Source organism: Platalea leucorodia (assembly GCF_965183815.1).
Source record: "Platalea leucorodia genome assembly, chromosome: 1".
Classification (NCBI taxonomy): Eukaryota; Metazoa; Chordata; class Aves; order Pelecaniformes; family Threskiornithidae; genus Platalea; species Platalea leucorodia.
Window position 1 is genome coordinate 125602319 of NC_138823.1, and position 24069 is coordinate 125626387.

Consider the following 24069-nt stretch of genomic DNA (forward strand, 5'->3'; position numbering starts at 1 on the left):
TTAATATACACATCCCTTCCTGCAACAGAGCAGGGTTAGCAAGAACACAAAGTGGATGCAAGATATTTGCATGTTTTACTAGGAAGGATAGGTGCTTCTATGTGCGTGGCTTCAATCTTGACTAGGTCCTCTGAGCACAAGCACTAAACAAATATTTACTAAAAACTTGCAGCTGTTTTTTTTTTTTTTCCTGCCACTGATTGACAGATGAATTTGAGTAGTTGCAACTGAGATCCTTAAACATTCATTACAAGTTACCCTTTTTAACATGCATTCTAGCATTATATGGTGTCTGGAGCAGTGGCTTACTGAATTGTTTATCTTTTCCTCCAATAGATAAAAATCTTTGCTCCTATTCAGATTTTTCTGGTGCAACGGAAGTTACGTTGGGAGCAAGTCTAAATGGAGGGGACGGTGAAGCTGCATGGCAACACACACAGCTGTTTAGAGAGAGCTTAGCAGGATGTGGAGAAAATTGCTTGGAGATAATTATAAAACTCAGTGACCTCTGAGAACCTGAACTGAAGAGATGTTCTTTGGATTCCTTGAAGATGTTATACCATGGATGCAACATGAAGATTTGGTTGGCAGTTCCTGTTCATCCTGCTGGCAGCTTGTTTCCTTCCACTGCTTCCATTTATCCAACTTGAAACTGTGCGTGTATTAAATAGGTAAACATCACAATGAAAACCTCTTCGCTTTAAAAACAAACACTAAAATTAAGGGATTGAACCATTAAATACCCTTTTCTTAAACTTTATGATGGAAAAGAAACAGTTTTTAGGAAGCAAAACATGATCATAAGAACACAAAGCAATTGTAATCGATTTTAATTTGGAGTTCTGGAGTTGGCTTGCTGGGCTTTTATTTTATAATCTGCTCCTTGGAAAAACAGTTTGAATTCCATTTTCCTTTTACAACAGATACTTGTGATGATTTTAAAATATTTTAAAGAATAATCGAAGACTTAGACATTTTAAGAGAAAAACATGATTTTATGTAATAACCAGAAGAGCTGAAATTAAGATAAATATTGAAGCAATCTTAAAATAATATTATTATATATCTAAGTATTAAACTTTGCATTTAATACCTAGAAATGTTTGGAAATATGATGGTGTGCTAGGAAAATAAACTAATTTTGAAAGAAGCGTTCATTATGTACTTAAAATTGTCATGGCCTGTGATATGAAATTGAGACTTAAAACTGAGTAAGAACATCAGATTTTTTTCTATGAAAAAATAGATTATTCATTATAAATACTTTTTAATTACATAAATTCAAATTTGCCCACTTTTAAAAAAAATTTATTAGGCATGTAGGTTGAAATTACTTTTTAAGCTATTGTCTTGAGATGTTTGGAATGCTTTTCCCAAATTTGATGTAAAAGTGTATACAGCTTTTCTTAATGCAGCATTTAAATCTCTTTGCATTGAGTATAACAAAAACTGCCACCCAGGAGATGACAAATATAGCAGTGTTGTGAATGAAGTGAATATTCAGATTATATAGTCTTTATCAGGGAATTTGAGGAGGGCTATGGCTGGATTGTACAAGAAATTTTCTATTACAGGAGTATAATGCAAAGTTCAAACTATAGTTTTATTTTAAAACAATAAGTAAAAATTAGGGGTGATGTTATCAAGATCAGTGTTTTTAAAGCTTTTTGTTCCTTTTTTCTGACCCTTCCAACCACTGTATTGATTCAAAATTATTGTCAAAAATAATTTACATTGAAATAAATGTTTGCTGATTTTTTCAACAAATCTAAGCAAATATAAGACTATTCAGATCTTTATTAGGAAACTGCATGTGCACAGTGAGCGTAAGCATCAAAATTCTACCACAGACAACTTTAAAAGTAGTAGATTATGGCAGCTCAGGAGTGACAGAATGATGTATGATAGATTATATACTTTGCTTCAGAATGTAAATTGACAGTTTATGAGGGGGGTTAGAAAGAGATAGTCTCACTGCCTTAACACAGAACAACATAGTGACAGGGAACTGTGGAAGGGTGTTCATCTACACTTGATTAATGCAAAGTGAATTTGCCAGTTCCCAGTCAAAACTCCTCCTGTATTTAGTTTCAGCTAAACGCTAGTTCTGGGATTTTGAGTGGGAGCCCAAAAGAAAAGTATTTTAGACTAATCTGTGTACTATGTTGGAAGAAAGTAGGCAAAAAAAGACTTATTGACACCAATCAACAAAAATGTTCCTGCTGCAAGATTTTGATAGCTGAAAAAGATACTGCTTTAAGTAGTAGGACAAGTAATTTTCTCACAATTTTTGTCAGAATCTCTGGGGGAAGAGTAGTAGCTGCAGATAACTTAATAAAATAATTCACTCAAACAGTAGAGTAGTTGAAGTCCATTATTAAAATGTTTGAATGAATTAAAAAGATTGAAAAATGCCTTGCCAATCTAATTAATCAAGAAGTACTTCTGTATTTGTAAGATCACATGCAATGAATAAAAGTGCTTATTTTATGACAGAATTAATGAGTAAAAACTTCAGACTGAATAGAACTAATCTGAAAAAGTTAAATGTAACTCCTTCAAGTGTCTTTTGGAGTACCCTATAAAGAGTGAACATTTTGAATCTCTTCATGCATAAGCTGTTTTAAAGGCGCTAATTTTCTGTGTTGATCTCTATTTCAGTGCAACTCTTAATGAATTTTTAATTCTTTTTTTAAACCAGAGGTAATTCCTCATCAATAGTTGCTTAATAATAACTTACAGTATCCTGAATTTGCAATATTATATAGTGGAAAGATCTGTGCTGCGATGTGCTCTAAAAGTAGGGGTGTTAAGTTATGCTGGCAATGCTATGATACTGGTTGAGTTGTAGGAGATGTTGATCAGGGTATAGGTAGCTAAAAGTCAGTGCTTACTCAGGTTCTTAGAAGTTTGAGGAGGGGGAGGTTAAATGGGGAAAGAAAAAATACTGTTGACTAGAAATGTATGGCTTAATGTCAATATAGGTAAAACTAGTAACGTTTTCTAGAATTCATTTTAGTTTGGTGCATTTTAAAGAATTACTAGCTGTCCAGTGTGCCGTGGGTGCCTTACAAAGCTGCACTGAAATGTAACTGTGAAATCTTTTAAATCAAATTTTATATAAATACTATACTATCCAATTAATGGTTGCAAACTGATTTTGGAGTGCATGGTTTCCAACAGAACTGTGTGGGAGCCTGTGCACAGAATTCCTCCTTTCAAACAAATATTTGTACTGCATTGTTGTCTCTCTGCAGTTGATTATACAGCTGTTTATTTCTTCATGTCCTGTTTTGACTCCGAATGCTGTATGCAGAATAGCAACCACTAGTGGCAAGCCATGAAATTGTAGTAGTAATTTCCTACACCCCAGGAAGTTGCTGGGAAAATGTATCTTTAAAACATATGAAGGAAGCCCCTTGTTAGCAGTGTAGAGAGAAAGCACGGGTATACAGGAATCAAGCAAACTTCATTATAAATTATATACTTGCACTGAGAATTAGGTAATGAAAATTCTCATCTGGTCCTGTGTGATAATCTGTTGCCTTTACTCATCAGTTATTCACAGAAGATTTTTCACATATAGTGGCTTAGATGTGAGATATAATCCCCATTATGTGCAGCATCAGGAAATGTAGAACACTAAAAATAAAGTATGTTTGTCTCCATAGCACAGTGGAATGAAAACAGATGGTAGGCAGCACATATGGCTGCCAGAAGCTGGGAACACCCATTTGCAGAGTTATTGCAGCTCAAAACGAAACAAGCCAAAACAAAGGAACTCCAAGGGGGGGCAGAGATTGTTCCAGGCAGATATCAGGATATCTGTCCTCTTCTCCACGCCCATGCTCTCCATCTCTCTACCTTTGGTTGCTTAAGCTAGGAATGGAAGTATACTAGCAGTTAGGAATTTGGTGTTCCTTCTTAGTATTTGTCAAAACTTAGCATTTGTTAAGTACAGGCATTATTTAAAATAAATCTCTAATTTGCACCATAGGTTCAAACTTCAGGTTTTGGACAAAATTTAAGAATTTTGCCAGTGTTCTGTAAGCAATTCAACAACTTAAAAAATGTGTCAATGTTGAAAGAATTTCTGTATTGTTGCTTCATATCATATGAAGAGTCAAGAAGCAAATTACAGACAGGTGACTTCCTTAAACACAGTTGGTGGAATAGACCTAGGTCCTATCTATACTTTGAATATTTTTTTAAAGGTTATCCAACATTATTGGCAGTAGTTCAGCTTACTTTGTGCTAGCTCTTAAGGTTCTTTTATGGGGTACTATCATTGCCAGCAGTGCTTTATGCCTTGCAGCTTATGGCCTCTCTAAACAATAATCAGTGATATTATGTTTACTGATTGTTGGTCACATAGTGTTTTCAGTATGGGTAGAATGAAAGAATAATGGCACTAATACCTGGGATAAGATTATGTGCTTTATGCTAATCTTGAATATTTAACACCACCACCACCACCCCAAAAAAAAAACCAAAACAAAACAAAACAAAAAAAAAAACCAAAACCAACCAGGTCTTCAGTAGGTTGATACAGTTTCTTCCTCCCTGAAGTTATTAATTTCAGGAGTAGTAGTATTTTGAGACCTCTGATCCTATAATACAGCACTTAGGAATGGCCAAGTAACAAGCCAAGGTCAACAGCCTCAAGTATCTGTATTTTAGGTGTACAGATATTGTGAAGTGTGTAAGGGTCCATAAGTGTGACTGCCTGTTTGAATAAGAGAACAGGGTTTTTTTCCTTTGTTTAGACTTTCATGTTTATTCTTGGGCTTTGTTTTTTTTATGGTAAGCTTTGTAACTAGGCTATTAGCTTCGTTTATGATTAGCCTGCTTCAGTTTCTGCAGCTTTATCTTTTTCTACACATTTCCATCTAATTTAAAATACATTTTAATTTGCTTTTAATTTATATAGAGGATTGCAACTGTATGGTAAATATACTATGACAAAAATTAAGTTAGTTTCTTTACTTTTATTTGGTAAGAGGAGACAAAAGGGATAGATTAAAAATATTCAAACTCAGCAACAAAAAAGCAATAGTAATTAAAACTGATGACACCCAGAAACCAACAAAAATACCAAGACTTAATAAAATTTAATGGGGAAAGAAAATGTAATGGACTGCATAAGCTAGTGCTGGCAAAAGTAACTTCCATGATTGACCCTGGTTTTGAGATGTTTTTCTATGTGCTCATTTATATTTAGGTCACTGAAAATTCTCAGTAGAAGAAAAGTGCTCAGAATAGTGAACAGTTTTTTTGAAAAGCAGTCTAAGATTTAAGGAATATCCATTTTTAAACATCTTTTCTTTTTACTAGTCTAAGCTATAGAAATAATTTTTAAATTAAGAACAAGCTCCTACTGCTTGATATAGATTCATTCCTTTCTTTGTTCACTGAATAATCTGGGTCTTTGATTTTGGAAAACGTGTGTTTAGTGATGTGTTGTAACCAAGAGTTGTAGGAGCACACTATCTGTAACGATTATGAGATTTCAGTGTGGCACTGAGCACCTACGGAGACTTGGAGGACTGAGTCTTAAGTACTGGCTAGCTATGACCTTTTGTTAGAGATCTTATAAATGGGGGGAAAAGATGATTTCAGTATGCATTTTTATTGTAATGTTTCAGTGTATGTTCTGTTAATTTGATCCTTTTATTACATAATGCTATGTGTTTTTTTCATATCCTTGGAACTTCAGTAATGTGATGTATGTCTTCCATATTCTTGAAGTCACAGGGGAATATGTTTTCCCCCAGAAAACCATGAACTAGCAGCTTACCTCTGTCACAGTCAGGAGGAAATGCTGGACTTATTTTAGATAAGCACTTCGGATAATAATATACAGACTCCCTTGTGAAACAGTCATAAGGAAACCAGCTGACGTAAGAAAATGAAGACATCCAAGAGCAATGTTTAAGCAAACTCTTAGTAAAGTAGGTGGAACAGTTGATCACAGCCTCTCAGAGCAGATGGAAACAGCAGCGAAGTACAGAATGGAAAGAGAGAGACTTGCTTCTTTCCTCTGCATTACCATTATGATGAGAAGAATAGAAGGTAACGTAATATATGCGTGTGCCTGCTTGCATTATATTAAAAGTCAAAATAATGTAGTTAAAATGCAGCAGTTTTTGCCTTTAGCCAGAGCATCAGGGAAATATATGGTATATTAAAAACAAAGTTCACTGCTGGCAAAAAGATGTAAAACTTTATTGGCCAAAAGGGAAGTGCATGTTTGTGAACTGCATTAAGAATCGTGGAGCTGTTCTGGTTTGGTTTAGTGAGAAGCATGCCCCAAACTGGTTTTGATTTGGGTCTTTTTCTTTTGTTCAGTTGTTCGGGTAGGAATTTCTGCCTAAGTATTCTTACTGATTTCCATGATGTTAGCAATGGTGGTTTCAAAGAAAACAGGCCCCCCCCAAAATTAAAATAACAGATTGGAATTAAAAGAAATACTTCACAATGGAGGTAGCAGCGCAAATAGGAAGTGTTAGAGGCTGCAGTTTAATTTTAACACTCGAGGACAGAAAAAGGTAAGGTCAGGCTAATCCTGATAAATGAATGTCAAATTTGCATCATTTGGGGGTTTGTTTAGCAAACTAAGCTAATTGTTTCATTTTTTCTAACGGAAATATTTTTTGAAAGGAGGTATTATCATCATGGAGCCTTACAAAGGCAAGCAGTGCCTTAAGCAAGTTCTTGCTCAAGTGTCAAAACTATGTATGAATTGCCTTTATAAGAAATCGTCTCAGCCCCTGACAATATTGCTAGTGGTATCAGTTATTTCTCTACTTCAAAGTCAGTATTTGATAATGATTTTGAAAAATATAAATCCTTTTTTTTTAACAAGGGTGTGAAAAAACAGGGTTCACATTCAGTGAACATTGCAATTTTTCTTCACTATGCACTGTGACTAGCTATATTCTGCAACTCTGTTTTATAGTTTTGTTTCAGATTTTTAAGGCTTGCCAGTAATTCATAGTTGTACACTAGTTTATTGCTGAAAAAGAATTAATGAATGACAGAAAGATATGAAGAAATGGGTGTTCATCCAGTCCCAATATAGAAATAACCTTCTGAAGACACAAGATGATTTACATGCATTTCTGGCCCAAGGAAACAAAATCCATGATAGGAAACAGATATTAAAGAGAAGCAAGCACTTGCCAGAGTACATTTACCTTTTTTAAACGTTTTATTGCAGTTACTTCACATACCGGACTGATTACTGGCCATGTGAGGAAATTCAGCCCTTTGCAAATATTCAGTGAAAAATACAAAGTCCATCTGCGAACAGGGCATGGAGGCAACATGTATGCTAGTGAAAGGGTGGTTGAAAGATTGGGTATGTGGAAAAAGAGAAAAGGAAATAATATAATTCATTTTTAAAGAACAGGAGATTTACTTGCATGTGATAACAAATTCAGTGGAAATCAACTAGAACCTACTATACTCCAAGAATTGAACATTAAATCTGTAACTGAGGAATATTTTATTGAAAAAGTTGCATGGAAGAGGCACCCCAGTCATGTAGTGTTACTTGTGAGTCAAGCAGGAGTCACCACTAGCAGTACTGATCAGTGGATTTTGTATTTAATGCAGATTAGAATGAGAAAACCAGCACTGTAATGTAGGATTAGTTATGTTAGTAATAAGATGTACATATTCTACAGTGCGGCATAGTCAGATGCTTTGGCCTTCTTCTGGAAGATTCCCTTGATTAACATGTGATATCAGTTATCCGCTGGGGTAACCCTCCCTGTTGTCTTCACTGTTAAAAGCCCTTCCAGATTTCCCTTCTTCTCAACTGTGGTTTTCATCCTTTGAAGCAGTCTTTGCAGTGGAGATCAAGGCAACTTTCAAGTGAGTCACAGGTAAGATATGGAGGCTTCCACACCATCCCTGGTTTCTCCCCTTTTCTTGCTTCTCGTGTATCGCAGGCGGTTACTCCAGCACCATACAGCCTTCATGCATTCCCCAGCTCTGGTAGCTGCTGTTGCTTCTTCTCTGGCGGGCAGTGGGAGAAAGCAAGCCGTGAGGATGACAGTAGCATAGTCTGCTGAGCAAGGTCATTGAATGCGGTCCTCTCAATCTGCCACAGCCTTCATTGCTGCGAGATTTTGTCCCCCTCCTTGTATCATTTTAGTTCCTGCCACACGCCCACGGTATATTTACAGGACAACTGAATCCTCAGCCTGTATCGTTCCAGTATCGCATCCTTGGCTCTGGTATCCTCCTGCGTTCCCAGCATCATTGCAGTTCCCAGCAGGTCTACTGGCCATCAACCGCAGCCCGCTGCCGGCCTGGTAACATAGGCCTTTGCTCACATCTTTTTGAGACTCGCTGTCATCCAGGAGCCTGAGAGGTGAGGGGAGGGGGTGTAAGGGGCCCACAAAACAGGGAAAAAAAGAGAAGCAGCAGTCGTTCTAAGGGAAGGACATTAGGGCCAGCATTAGAACCTGATGTTTTAGTATGTTTATGCATGTAGTTCAAAAGGCCAATAATGCTCCTGACCAAATTAAATCAGCAGATTTTACTTCTTGGGAAAATTGTTCCTCGCACCTCCTAGAAACATTACAGAAGAACAGCTGTAGAAATTGCACTGGAAACTCAAAGAACAGAAAGAAGGATTATACATTAAATTTGCATGCTATGCTACGGATATCTGTTGTGGGGATATGAATGCTGTTACGCTTTCAATTTAACTGCAGAGGATGACCCAAACAAATACTGAATTGCGAATAATATTTTTATTTCATGTCTTTTTGAAGGATTAACTATTGCTTTTTATAATCTGCAGAGACTTGTAGGAGTAAAAATGCAAAGCACAGCATCCAATCCATTAACATGCTAATTCATTTAGAGGGAATTTAAAAAGTAGTTTCACCTATTATAGTATTTGCATCTTCATGCTACTCTGTTACAGAACCTGTTAAGCAAGCCATGTCCTTGGCAGAGTTAACAACCCTGGAGGGAGCACCAGCCTTCCGGATCATGGGATATCTCCTCACAAACAGCATGGGAGTAGCATAGATCAAGGGTGGGATGGCAGGCGCTGCAATCCTCGTTCTGCTCGTGAAATGCAGTATTTGATAACTGATCATAAATTAGCAAGGAAGATTTAAACATTAGAGGGAAGCTGGAGAGGGGCTTGGGAATGCTATGTTCTGTGTGTGTGCTCCGTGGGAGTATGTCTGTTGTAACGGGTGGCTTGGGAGCGCTGTGTGCTGTGCCGCGCTACGGAGCCGTTCGGCTCTGTGGCTAAAAGCAGTCACGCTGGTTTGGTGAAGCGACTTAGAGCTGGAGCATGTGCCTTGCGTTATGTTGGATTGTTGTAGCTTGTGCTGCGTCCCCATGGGTTGGTTAATGTGCCTGCCTATACGGCCTGTAACTGTGCTCTGTCTTTATGGTAATCTGAGAGTTGGCACCGTTTCTGCTTTGCTGTACTTTAACAGCAACTATCAGGAAAGAAAGGATTGTTGTTTGCTTTGAGTTCAATTCTGCAAGAAACTCAAAATTAGTAGCTTTCACTATTTGAGAGAACGGATGTTCTGATTAGAAAGCTGAGGAAAACTTTATGTTTTATTTTGAGAATTAAATGTCACAACGAACAATACATATGTAATTGATCTCTTAAAATTTAGCTATTCTGTGACTTCAAGTAATTTCATTGTGTTTTCAGTCTTTATGCTAGTGTGCTCTTTCATCATCATTGCTCATGTCCCAGAGAACTGACTCCAGAATATTTTGAGAGAAATTATAGAAAATAATGAGCAACTGAAAAAAAAAAAAAAAAGTTAGCAAACCTGAGGAATTCACGTGCATGCCTTTGTAACTGACAGATGCCTTTTCAATAAATTAAGGGTAAGATGTAAAGTGAAAAAGGAGCTTCTTTACTTCCCTATCAGGAGTCACAAGAGAGAAATGAACTTGGAAGAAAACGTCATGTTCAGTAGAGTGTCCCATATGTCTCAAAAGGTACGAGAACATAGAAGAACCTTTAAGAGTATCTGTGTCTTTGGGTAAAGAGCTAATTTCGCTACTTTTTGGAACTCATTACAAGATAAATGGGATTCTGATACTTAGTGTCAAATAAAGTTTCCAGAAATACTAGAAAAGTTACTGATACATAAATTGCATTTTCTAAGAGGAAGTAAAATGTTTAATGGAGCAGGGTCTGATACTGTGTTGCAAATTTCTGGATATTGTGTATTGCCTTTTCATGGAAACCTGACAAATTCATAGCACGCACAACCTGGAAATAAAAGAATGTGAGCAGCAGTAACAGCCAAGGTAAAAGAAACCACGCTACTTCCAGATAAATTTAAAGAGCTAGTCCCACTCTTCAAAGGCTTTCTGGTATAAAAGCTTCCAGCAGAAGAGCATATGTGGAATAACAAAGCTCAGTAAAACCCAACTAACAAAAAAAAAGGTGTGTTGCTATTACAACAATTCTATAGCAGAACAGTAACAACTTTGACATGAGTTTACTATGAGACACAGTACAAGAAAATGTATTCTATCTAGCTGTTATATAAGAACACTGTATCACTAAGTTGTTCTTTGCAAAATTAGATTTAAAAGAATATGGGGTATGATTATTGTATAACAGGTAATAGATTTGTTGCAAAAATAGATACGCTGGCTTTTTTCATACTTAGGTCTGTCAGTAAGCAGTACTATAAAACATACAGTGCCTTTTCTTAAGGTTCTTTGCTTCATAGTTTGCAAGGAATGTAGGAATATTCTAGAAGAACTGCATCAATGAAGAACACTTTACTGTACTAAATTTTAAATGTAGATTTCAAAAAGACATGTATGAAATAATGAGGGCTACTGCTTCCATACTCTTTGAGTTAAAAAAAAACAAACACAGGTATACGTATAACAAACCAAGTTACTTTTAACACATCATGTAGATGAAAACATTTTTTCTAGAACATTAAAATGAATTCACTAAGTATTGAAGGACATATATTCAAAGTCATTCAAAAGATTGTTTTCCTCCCTCACAGGTGGCAGCCAGGAATCCTAAATCTAAGAAAGAAATGCTGTGATCAGCATTCAGCTTTCTGAGGTGCTCAGAAAAGGAGATGTGCTCTCGGAAGCCATGCTGGACTGAAGATGACCTGGACTGAGGTTCCCAAATTCTAACACACATGTGCCATAGCAAAGTGGTGCCTAAATAATTCCTGAGTAGTCAAACGCATTGTCCTGGCCAATACTGAAAGCTGTTGCTACTGCAACTTCTGCTACCTCTACTGACGGTGGCTAGAGTTGTAGTGAGCAAGATGCATATAAGAACCACTGATCTGGATGTTTTTACTTCACCCAAAGACTGAGGTAATGTGTTCTTACTTTTCTTTAAGAAAAACAAGAGGGCACTAAGGAGCATGAAGAATCTGCAGAGGTAAATGGGAGCAATACAAAGTAGGTAGTGGAAAGAGAAGATAAGCATTGTTAGTCGGGTAAAAACAGAACAGGAGATCATAACCTAAACATAAAAACCTATTTCATTTGTTGCATTTGGTACTTTATTTACCCATTCTCCTAATAAATACAGCAAGAATAATATGCTAAGCAGAAACACCACTATTGAAACAAATAACTGAGGACAGCTGTGTGATATCTTGAAGAGAAACATTCAAGATCCAGAAATACCAACATGTTAAAGGATCTAAAGGGATAACAAAAGATTTTTAATGCATTTCTGATCTTCTTTGCTTAATATTAGCATCTAATGAAAATAGAAAAGTGCATGAAGCAGCTAGCAGTGATCACTTTTAAACACTGCTTGTGTAATCTTCCAAGCTGTTGAATTACACAACTCCTGTTGAAATAAATAGGAACTGCTACTGCTGAGCTCTGTTACAAATTAGGCCACCTGAGAAATTGTTGGATCACTGACCTGAAACAAGTCATTGTTAGGGAGTTGTAAGTTCAGATAATGCTTACATTTAAGACTAAGTAGGTGGCTGAGTCTTGTGTATGTTTTACCTGTTCAGCTGTACTACCCTCTTTCCTTTTTTTTTAATTTTTTAATTCAAGTATACATCTGATTTTTGTAATCATTTTCTTAAAGACTTCTGAAAAATTTGTTCTTGAAAGCCTAAGAATTGTCTACAGACATAGGTAATCTGAAACAATGCATTGGAGTAAATGGAATTTTTAGGAAACAGGTTGCTGGAAAGATAAACAACTTAAGTCAGCCAGAAAAGAATATTCACAAATACAATATTATTGTATAAACCTCCTCTTATAAACGGCTCTATAATTGTCAGAAGCACACAGTAAGCACATTCCCTGTGCTGTGGGCTATAAAAGAGTAATTCAAATTTTAGGGCATCTAGTACCAAATCAAAAACATCATGGTCTAGTGATTCAAAGCACTGAGCCAGTATAAACTCAAGCTGCCAGTACAAATTTGCTCAAAGGAGTTGTTCAGTAATTTGTTGGATAGGTAACTTCAAACTGTCTGACTGTCTGTGGTTCTGCTATTCTGTGTCTGACCAGACCCTTCATAGTTAGCCCAGATTTTTCTTTTTGGTAGTTCCTTCTTTCTGTCTTCCCCACTTTCTGTGCTCAGATGTATTGTTCCTTGATGTCCTCACATGTGCCTATCCCCAGCCCTCTTTCAACTGGATGTTCGCAGGACTCAACTCTTTTTGTTGACCTTTGCCTCAGATCTTCAGTTATCCAAATATTCCAAAACTTGAGGCCTCCTTCTCTTTTTCCCTTTGACCTCAGCATAAGCTATGTGGGTGCACTGGCCACATCTTAATGACATGCTCTGCCTCAGTGGCTGTCAGCGGAGGCTGTACTGTCTGCCTCTCTCGGGTCTTCCCTGAGACTTTCCTCTTCTTGGATTACCACAAGAACCACACAACTCAATTTTGAGAAAGGAAATGCAAATGCACATCCCGACATAGTCATCATCGATTCCAGTCAAAACTGGTGGTAAAATGAAGCTATGCAAGAAAGCTTGCCCTTTCTGTTTCCCCCCAGTAATTACTAATCATATATCAAAACAGAGATAATGTGTCAGAGGTGATTGAATTTTAGCTCAAGAGAGCAAAGTACCATCTCTTTAGACATCTCCCAGAATAGTGGGCTTCTCTGTTGGCTACATCGGTCATCACTTTTCTCCACAGATTCAACATGTCCACACATGCTTTGTATAGTAACGGCTCCTTCACCTTCCTGTCATCCCAGGAATGAGTAGACATAACTTTCTGCTATTAGGAAGCAGTCTTGATACTCGCTCTGGATCCATCATGGATTTCTCTCTGGAAGGCTGGAGAAATACACTGGTAATGGGGACTTTCAATGAGCAAGAAGAGTCTTGCTGGGTAAAAATGAATTGCCACTCACATTTTCTTGCCCAAAAAATCTTGGGTGAACTGCTAGGAACAAAACTACATGGCTTAGCCAGAAAGATATTCCCCTTTGGAAAAGGAGAGCTCCTTTTCAGAGGGGCAGGAAGAAAGGGGATATGTGTTTAATACACAGAAAAGCTACCCGAGTGAGGAAAGCCTAGCGTGCTGCACAATGTTCATCACCCTGAGCTCAAGGGAGGCAAGGACCTTCTGAATGGCACGTCATCTCCAAAACCTTGCTGGCTGTTTGCATTCTCCACGCTAATTAACAGTGCCATAATGCAGTTGGTGATTTCCTGCCTCCAAACGATTGCAGCAATCTGCCTCTCGGCTCATCATCATGCTGATGGCCATTTTTATGCCATGTATGTTCAGCACAGGTCTCCAACAACATTGCCTTCTCTATGTTTTTCTGTTGTCTTTGCCCCCTGAGCATTTGCAGCTCTTCCCACTGCCACCAACTCTTTTAAAAAGCTCAGATGTTAATAGCATGGATGTTCATTTTATTCATATTGAGAATCCCTCCCAGCAAGGCCAGCTCAGCCTCCTTTGCTTCATCTCTGCATGCATCTTCTCTTGCTGTATGTGGTCGCTGCACAAGAAAGCTTTCTCCTAGACAAGGAATTTCAATACAAATGTATTTCATTTCTATGACCATCTCTTGCCTCAGCAACAGCTCTGCGTATGCTGCTCAGCAAAAGCGTACCGCAGTTTAAGCCTTAATTGACAGTGAGGAGAGTAGATGGACTTGGATACTAAAGCACTTCTAGTCACAGATAAATATTTCGTGTTAACAAGTGACACGACTGCCCTGTTGTGCGGGAGAGACAGCGCAGTCCAGGTGAGAGGCCAAGCGAGTCGGCGTGGCTGCCTCTGACACAACCCGCCTCTCCTGCAGCGGCGGGGAGGTGGTGCGGTCCAGAAGCAAGTCGGGTGGGTCAGTGCAGCGGTCCCAGCCGTGCGGCGAGCAGCGCAGGCGCGGGGCCCTGGGGTCCCCACCGCTAACCCTGGGGCTTCTGCCGGACCTCTTCCCCAGCAGCACCCCGTCGGCAGCCAGTCCGAGCCCTATGCCAAACTGTCACAAAGTGGCACGTTGTTCTTGGAGGACTGAGGTGGAAGTGGCAACCTGAGCATGACCTGGTGTTTTTCAAGAGACTGGTTGTGGAACAGTCTGACCCCAGGAACAACTGCTGACAAACGTGCCAAGGACACGTCAGGCAGCCGCATAAGTCCTGGGCGCAGTTCAGGTGAGAGAGTCAGGCAGTGCGCCGACTGCGTACACCCACAGAAAACAACTAGCGTGTGCTCTTGCTAGTTCAGCAGTGTTGTCTGAAATACAGATGTGTAAATGTCCGTGGCCTGGCTAAATTTATATCGTTAGATGATCCAGCAGTAGGCAGACTTTTCTTAATTGCCTTGGAACCATGGCCTGAAATTCATTCAGAATCAAGACAGTACAGGTATGTTGATAACTGTCATATTGTACTACCATAATCCTACTCAATAATTTGATCAGTTATTTCATAATTATTTTAATGAATTATGGTGAAATTTTAAAGTGCAGTAGAACATGGAAATTACTTTCTTGCAAATGTAAATATTTGATACTAAAATATGCAATGTTTGTTTACACCTTATTACAGCGGTATACAATGTGGAATGTATAGTGTAATGGGTATCAACATAGTTTCATAAGTAGTTTAGACCAAAATTGCAAATTACACTTTTTCCTGTGTAGTTTGCAGAAAACTGAGCACTGTGATCACTCATTTAGGTGACTGTAGCTATGCTCTCAAGTAGATAAATGTACATAGTTTCACAAATAGGCAAGTTTTATGCCCTTTTAAGTCTGATTCCAGAAAAACCACAGAGGAAGAAGGTTTTATTAAACAGCAAATAAACTAGAATAGAACCAGCAAATAACAGAATAGATAGAAAGTCTGTACATACTAAGTATAGAAATATTTAAAGATCATGCATACAGCTGTCTTACTGCTAAAATAATTAAACACAAAGTAGTGTTACAATAAATATTTTGCTTACTAAAAAAAATTAAATACTGAAACCAGTAGCGAAACTGGTTTAAGTAGACAATTGTTTTGAAAATCTGTAGGGTACTTCTATTTATATTATGGTCTCCAACTATGAGAACAAGCAAGTCTCCAATGAATTGAAATAGGAATTTTGTGTGTATCATCTCAAGGGGATTGTTAATTTAAAATGTCACACAATAAGTGTAAAGTATTTGACATACATAAACTGATAGTACATGATTGGCACAGGTGGCCTTCAGCAAAGAAATCCCGCTCCTATCAAAATGTTATGGTGCTCAAATTCGATTCATACTTAAATCTAATTCTATGTTTGTTTTAGCAGGGATCACCTGAAATGTGATGAACAGTCTAGTTTCACTTCTTCACCTCTGAACTCCGTGGAGGCAGCTGCTTGTAGTCTCATAAGAACTTTGTCACACAATCCTACATGGCTAGAAATGCAACCACTCAACATACACAGATAAGTATTCAGGGTAAAACCAATATAAACAGTAAGCCAGTAACACGCCGTGCAGGTAGCGTAGTACATGATGAGAATTAAATGAAAAGCAACTTGAAAAAAAAGTAATTTCAAAGACGACTAAAGAAAATGCTTGGAGGAACGTCAGCCTTTCCTCCTATATTTACTCCAGCATGACACATAGACTGAACACGTCTGACCATGCACATGCAAAGATCGGCAACTGCCAAGAAGAAAGAAACTCCGTCTGTCTTTCTGTAATGTATATATAATTGGCTGTCTTCGAGCTAGATGGCTATCTACTACTTGGCTCGGGATAAATGAGTGCAAAAGGCACGCTTCCCACACTAAGGACAGCCTATTTACTGAACAGCTGGAGCTAACGAGAACGTCTGACTCGTTCTCTTTCTGCTCCACGCATTAATGGTTCTCTACCAATGCAAAAAGCTTTGAACAAATGCACTCACCCTGTTTTCTCTGGTCCTCTTGATATTAATTGTAGGAGCCCACAAATGAATGAAATACATGATTCGTTTTACAGGTCCTACAAATAAATTTGAGAGCTGGAAAAAAAACCACACCCATTCTAATCAGCAAGCCCAAAACTCTGAAGCACTAGGCAGAGCCCTGCAAGTGTCACCTTCTTGTTCTGCAAGAAACACTCTTTCTTATCTTGCCCAAAGTAGAAGAAAACACAGTCTACAGCTCAGAGGTACATGCAGCTGCAATAAAACTGGGCTGGAACAGATAACTTACTGTCCTAGGCAGACGCCATTATTTTCCATAATCCCTGTGCGGCACTTAGATGTTAGTTTAATAGGTTCCTTAGAAACTGGCAGAGTAAAATTATGCTAAATAAGCAATATTTACTAGAAATTCTTCTGATCCTTCCCTTGAGGCATAATTGAACATTACAACAGACTCCTCAAAGGCGGCTGCTCCGTTTCCAATCCCTTTACTTCTTAGGAAAAGCATTTTGCAAAAGGAAAAACCTTTACATTATTACTATTCAGTTGAAATTATTCTCTTCAGATACCAATTTGTCTACCCACTCAGATGCAGCGCTCCTGCTAATCCCTCCTTTTGTGACATTACATTAGGAATAATTCAAGGAGTGGAACAGGCTGGACTAGGTAGCTCTTTTGCATTTCACGCAGCAAAATGAAAATTACTAATTGAGAAGATGCATGTCGTGAAACATTTTTTTAAGCTTGTCAAAAATCTATGACCGTAATGGTCATATATATTTTACTTTTGGTGGGAAGTATCTTAAACTGTAAATATTTTTCATGCTCATAGCTAAAATAACATTAATTCTAGGCTTCATATACACACCATTTAGGCCTAGGAAGTAGATGCTAAGTTACACCACAGGATTTTTTTTCAAAACAGCAAATATTTTAGAACAGCATTGTGTACTGTGTACAGAACAGGGTGCTTTATTATGTGACCCTATAATAAGGCCAACGTATCACTGACCAAAAGAAGACTTAACACGGGGATGCTCGAAAGCATTCATAATAGTAGCAGAATAAAGTTACGTGAGGTATCTGAGATAAGAACCCCTCAGGCTGATTACCAGGGTCCAGAAGAGGGCAGTGGTTTATAAACACTCTCCTGCCCGGAGCCTCAGGACTTTAATCCCGTTCAAACTGCTGCAGGGCACAGCGGTAGCAGTGGCGGCGGCGGGGATCTGTTGTGGAGCCGGTGGAAAGGCGGTAGCCGACCGCCGTACCCCCAAACGCCTGTCCTATCGCCCCTTCTCCAGCCGCGTATCGCAGCGTCCACCTTACAGGCTAGGAAAAGGGGAAGAGCCGTGCCCTGCCAACCCTGAGCGCTCCCCTCCCAAACCATTGCCCCGGGGGAGGCATGTTCCTGGCGGGAAAGCCGGGCCTGTCCTTCCCCGCGGACGCAGAGCGGGAAGGCCGGCCCAGGGAGGGCGCAGTCCCTGCCCCACGGAGCCGCTGACCCGGCAGCCCGTTTATTGCTCCCTTTCGTTGCCTCCGCTCCGCTCCTCTCCCCTCCCGCCCTGCTCCGACCGTTAAGGCCTTCCCTCGCGCCGCCCCTCCCCCGCGGCGCGCGGCAGCGCCCCCGCGCGGCGGCACGCCTCCCTCCCTCCCTGTTGCCACCCGCAGTGACGTCTCCCGCGGCGGCGGCCGCTCCGTCCGCTTTTCCGATTGGCCGGCGCCCCTGGCGGCCTGCCCGCCTCCGGCGTGTGATTGGCGGGCGGGCTCGGGGACCCGGGCGCGGAGGGGGGGGGGGGCGGGAGGGGAAAGGCAGCCCGGGCCGGCCGCGTTCGGAGGCGGCCGCGACGCGGAGGCCGAAGGCGGGCAGCGCGCTTATTGTCTGCGCGCGGGGTCCCGGCGATAGCGGTTCGGGGGGCGGGGAGGAGGCGGGGGAGCGGCACCGGGCACCGGGACGGGGCGGAAAGAGGAGAGGAAGGAGGGCCGGGCCAGCTCCGGGCGTCGGCGGGCGGCGTGTGCGTGCGTGCGTGCCTGCGTGTGTGAGGGGGGCGGGGGCTGCGCGGGCACTGGCGTGCGGGTGCGCGCGCGGGGAGGGAGGGAGGGCAGGCAGGCGCGGGCGGGGGAGGGGAGGAGGGGGAGATTTTATTATTAATCTGTTCTCCGGGCCTTTGTGGCGGCGGGGGGGGAGGGCCTGGGGGTGAGGAGGGGAGGAAGAAGAAGAGGAGGAGGGAGGCAGCGCTACGGCGGCGATAGCGCCGGCTGTTGTTGCCGCCGCCGCCGTGAGGTACGGGGACCGGCAGTCCCTTTAAACTAGCGAGAGCCGCAGGCCCGGCCGGGCCCGCCCGCTCGCTGCCTCCCGGCCTCGAGTTTGAGCGCGGGCGGCGGAAAGGCGCTTTTGTGCGGGCGGCGCGGCCCCCGGGCTGCCCTTCCTTCCTCGGCCCTCCTCCGCCGGCCGCTCTCCTTCCCTCGCGGGGCCGTGGGAGCCCTCGCCCACCCCGGCGGATTATTTTCCTTCGCCTCGGCTGCGCTGCCCAGCATGAACTAGAAGCCGGGCCGAAGGGGGTGGGGAGCTCTCGGTGTCGGGGTGCCTCCGTGTGCGTGAGGGCGGGCGAGGGGCTGCGGGGGCTCCCGGGCCCGCGGGCTGCCTGAGGGGCCGGGGCGAAGCGCGAAGGGCGGGCGCGCCGCGCCGTGCTGTGCTGCGAGGCTCGGCGTCGGTGCCGGCCCTCTCGGCTGCCTCCTTGCGCCCTCGCTTCGGCTGAGGAGAAACGGGCAGAAAATGGCAAAGTCTGGAGGAGGCGGCGGCGGCGGTGGCGGCGGCGGCAGCGGGGGACTGACTTGGGTGGTAAGTTGTGGGGTCGCGTTTCGTTGTTGGTGGGTTTTGCTTTTTTATTATTATTTCTTTTTTCGTTCCTTGTATGTGTGGAAAGAGCGCGGGTTGGCTTTTGAACGAGGAAGAAAGCGACGGCCGGCGTGAAAGGGGAAGCGCTGTCGAGCCGCTCGGTGGAGGGCTGCGGGGCGCCGGGAGCAGGAGAAGGCAGCCCGGCCTTGGGCTTGGGCTTGGGCTTGGGGTGGGCGCTAGCAGGAGGGGGGCTTGCAGCCGGGGGGGCTCGTCGGGGTACTCGGGGCTGCAGGGAAAATGTTAGTCTGTGAGCAAACCGGTAGGAAGGGGCCTCCTGCCTAGGGGGGCAGCAGGGCTGTTTTGAAGTCACTGTCCTCCAAAGTGAGATGTGGTCTGTCTGTTGTCCCGTAAAAGTCGCAGTTCCTGCCTCTTGATGCTAGAGCAAAGTCTTCGCGGGCTACCAAAGGGGCTATGTGTTGATCCCAGCTTCCTTCCCAGCTGTCTGAAAAGACAGTACCTGAAGTTCATAAGTTTCAGAGATCGGTAATGAGGAGGCTTTCAGAGACATTCAGGGGGCTGGAGCTGTGTGCTTTCTATTGTATCTTGGAATTAAACTTCATTATCTTCTAAAAGTTGTAAGTCTGCATCAGGGCCAAGAAGGTGGTGGTGTTCGTTTGTGGTTTTTTTTTTTTTACTGCTTTTTATGGTTTGGGCAGACGTAGTAATATTTGAGAGGGTGCAGGTGATAACTGACTCTAGAACTGGTGAATCGTTTTGAGGTGTTTTAAGGTCCTTTCAGAGTATTAGTCCTGACTCACAGTGCAGAGGGATGCTCTCCTCGTTTGTAGTAATAGTGGATGCTCTCTGGTTTTGGTAAGACCTGAGGAAGGAGGAGCAAAGATGACCTGGAGGGGTCTGGTTCAGCCAATCAATAACTTCCCTGCCTTTCTCTTGCTCAGTGTAGGTTCAAAAGAGGGTAACTTCTTTAATGTTTAAGCAGAAGACAGTATATCTTAATAGATAGATGGTGAGGTAGCTGCGTCTTTAATCAGGTGCATATCCTTTACAGAGTTAGGAACTTTTAAGAAGTCTTGTTAAAGAGAATAATAGCAAACTTGTTCTTCTGTTGTGTCTTTCTACATCTTTTATCTGTTGGAGAAGAATGTGAATACCATTATTGGGGTGAACAAATCCTGTGTATTCTGATGGTGGACTATTTCTGTGGCTCTAATTACTGCATTTTATGTTGGTAATTCTCCTTTTCATTTTAAGAAGCTGGCAGCATGGAAAGGTATATAAAAATTAGCAAGTTTCTGGGTGTGCCACTTGAAATTAGACAGTTTAGGTATGGGAACAGCCTAAGTAGAGAAGCTAAAATGATTCTCCTTTCCTTCCTGCAATACTGTGTGATCTTTATCAACTGTGGTCTTTCAGTAGCTCTTCAGAATTAAGATTTTTACAGGCTAGGTTGGACCAAGTAATTGAAAGTTTTACAGCTCATATAGAAAACTGCAGAATGAAGTGTGAAAATCACCGAGTAGGCATTTTTAATGAAACATGTTCTTAAATGTAATGGGGATGAAAGTATGGTGAGTCAACAGTTTCCTACAACTGGAAGTAATCAAACTTTTCCTTCTCTAAAAGCAGTAAAAATTAAGGTGTTTTTGTCATCTCAGAGTAGTTGTAGGGAAATAATTACATTTTAGTTAAAACTGTGTTTGCTTTTTTCCAGAAAACAGTAGGAAGTTGTTTCTTTCTCTCATGTGCATTTTAAATGCTGAAGATAGGACTTCTGAGCCAGTTCCTAAAGCCAAACCTGTTCAATGTCAGCTGTAGAACACTGGCGGACAAAAGAGCAATGTTGTTGTGGCACTGAAATGGATGGGGCAGTGGCTAGTGATTGGTTTCGTATGCCAGGCCGAAAAAAATGTTGGTTCAGGCAATGGTTCATGAGTAGATATCATATGCTGGCCTTGAGGACGAGAGGTACGGAGCTAGGGACAGTAATAGTTTCAGCCATCTGGTTTTAATCTGCTTGCTATATATACGTTGTACATGCAACTACTTGCTATTTGGTTGTAAATTGTTTTGAAACTACCTTGATTTTTTTAGACTTTTTACTAGCGTGTTGAAACCACTATGATGCTTACTTTCCAAGTAATGTATTTTGTATTGTTAGTGGTTTCTTAGTAAGACCATGAGCTAAACAATTGAAGGGTAACAGAATTAAGTCTAGTTCTAAAGACGAGGAAACATTTAAAACTTAGTGGGATGTTAATTTATTTCAAACTAGCAAATCCTGTACATATAACCTGGTGCTCACATTTTAGTAAAGAGTGGTATGTATAACTTTAGCTTTGGCTGTGATTTAAACAGCATGCTTGTTCATCGGTTCAACTAACTAGGAAAGAATTACATGCAGTTATGAAAAAGGAAGGGTACTTCATGTGGTAGAGAATTTACCTTAGAGTGGGTTTCATAATGAGAACATCATACAAGCATCAGGTGCTACCTACTGTTACTAGCAAGATGAATTAAATGTTCATGGAAACAAACAGCAAGTCATCTGTGTTTTTAGGTACCTGTAACAGAACTTAAAGAAATGTAACTAGCAATGGTTAGCTGTCAAGTAGGTACAATTACCCGTGATGCAGACACATGAGAGTACATCAAACAAAAAATGTTTATTGGGAAAATCATTTAGCATTGTATAACTGAAAATAAACCGAGATAACCTCTGATTTATCAAATGTACTAGTTATTTTTTGAGGAGCATTTTTTTTTTTTTGCCTGGTTGCTGATTGTTTTCAATCAACTTGCAGCTCCCCACTCTAATAGTTGGTAGAAGGTGGAGTTTTGCCCAACAGATCGATGTTACTTACTTTTGGTGGATGATTTCCAAGGGTCACCCACAAAAGTGTTAAGTTGTATTAAGAGTTAGTTACAAAAGCATGGATTTGTAACTAAAGGCATTTTCAGTGGTGAAACATAATGGCATTTTCTGATGCTAGAAAAACTGACTTTGAACAAAAGAAGTAATTCTTCTCTTCAGCCTTTCTGTGTGTTTAGGGACTTCAGAAAATGAACTATCATAATAGTACTTTATTTTTTTTATAAATATGCCTTTTATAGTGAAAGTTAAGTCATTGCAAGTAACCCTGTCAAGTATGTTGGTTCTGATACAATGGTAATGCCCACAAAGCTATTGAAGAGTGTTTCAAACAAGCAATACATCATCAGTTACTTCTGTCAATGTTTTCAAGGCTTTCTCCTTGACCTGAAGAGCTTCACAAGCCTGATAAATGAAAGCTGAGACTCCTGATAACAATTTAAGACTTTGAATGCCACTTCCATTTTCCTGTCCTTTGTGAAAGGGATAGGTTTCAGTTCTAGGAAATGCTAGCTTAAAGTGAATATATGCTGAGGTTTAAATGTGACTTTTCTTTAAAAAAATATAATTAATATCAGATCTGTGTGCTCCTCAAATGGAGCAGAATGGAAATAATGTGTATTATTAGTAGATGTATATATTTGATTTATACCGGTTCACATTTGGTTTGAATAAATACCGTAGCTGTATATTGGTAAGTGAAGAGATAGCAACCTTTCAGATAATCTAAATTCAGCTATTAGCACTTCTCAGCAGTTTCAAAGTTTACCTCAAAAATAACTTTAAATGTTGTCACTTTTTTTTAAACAAAAAGAATACATATGTAATGGAGAAGATAGGACAGTAGACTCAAAAGAAAACAAAATGAAACAAAAAAACCCCAACAAATAAAGCCCTCGCAATCCTTCTGTTAAAGGGACCTTGTCTTTCTTTTATCATTTCATTTGAAAACAAATACTCTTAACTGTAATAAAGGAATAGCTTTCAGTTTGACTTGGCTTTTAATAATTTGTTTCAAGAGGATTAAAACAAGTCTTTCTTTTGAATAATGTCTGATAATTTCCAGTGGTATGCTGTAATTCACCTGTTACGGATTCTGCACTAGGTGGCTTCTAACTTTATGGGTAAGTTTTTTTGCATCTGAAATCTGAACTGGGTCTCTGCTGCACCGAGGATCTGCCCACCATTGCTGTATGCTAAGCTTCATCCATTACTCTGATTTGGGAGCAGGGGCTTTTTGGGCAGGAACAAGACAGGAGTTCTCTCCTTCTGCCAGTATAGTGCTTGGAGGAAGAGTGTCGGGATATAACAGGGTATACAAGAATTGTCGTATATTACTGCTCTATCATGAGTCTATTTCTATAAGCTGACAGGATTCTGCCTGCCTGAAGCACAAACAGTTTAGCAAATATGACTAGTAATATGACCAAATCCTATTCAAATCTTCACTTTTTAGAAATAAGCTTACTGTCCTAGAGGTGAACTAAGTATAAAGAGTTCTCCTTTATTCTTTTTATTACTGTTTATTACCACTTCATTCATTTCAAAAGCAGGAGTAGGTGGTTGAAGTTCCTACCCCTGAATCCTCTAGACCTCTTTAGTTGCCTCTCTAGATGCGGGTTAAAGCTCAGAATTAGCTTTCTGTTCTTTTAATTTCTTTGTCTGGATCAGGCCTTCTGTTTCTTCACTGGCTGAAGATGAGCCTAGAACACAGTTGTCATATGTAACAGTTGTTAACGTATACTGTCAGTTACTGTCTTATCTTTCCTCTGCTATATTGTGGTGTCTGCAGAGGGGAGGGGAAAAAAAAAAAGTCTTATATTGTTGCCAAGTCTTGTTTCAGTGCTCCTCTCTTGCTTTTTATAAGCATCTAGCTTTTCTTTTGCTATTATGTTGACCAGAGAACTGTTTTGTGGGTTTTTTTTTTTGTTTTTTTTTTTTGGTTTTTTTGTGTGTGTGTGTTTTTTTTTT

At 40.6% G+C, this 24069-nt stretch overlaps 2 protein-coding genes across 9 annotated transcripts in view; both read left to right on the top strand.

Moving 5' to 3' along the window:
* The window catches only part of NGLY1 (N-glycanase 1), a 40870-nt gene extending 23733 nt beyond the window's left edge, over positions 1–17137 (top strand). The window contains exons 12-16 of one of the 7 annotated variants that reach the window (XR_014229515.1): positions 337–671; positions 5717–6072; positions 7797–7889; positions 8193–14638; positions 15768–17107. Coding sequence is in view for 1 of the 7 variants with exons in the window: in XM_082324665.1 (XP_082180791.1) it covers positions 337–512 (176 nt within the window). In the remaining 6 variants the exon portion in view is untranslated. The other 6 variants (XR_014229516.1, XR_014229514.1, XR_014229517.1 and 3 more) reach the window with 6 other exon arrangements.
* A 1380-nt stretch (positions 17138–18517) lies between these two features.
* The window catches only part of TOP2B (DNA topoisomerase II beta), a 68617-nt gene continuing 63065 nt past the window's right edge, over positions 18518–24069 (top strand). For both annotated transcript variants that reach the window (XM_082325583.1, XM_082325584.1), the window contains exon 1: positions 18518–19211. In XM_082325583.1, the coding sequence (XP_082181709.1) occupies positions 19146–19211 (66 nt within the window). In that variant the 5' untranslated portion in view covers positions 18518–19145. The remainder of the gene's footprint in view (positions 19212–24069) is intronic.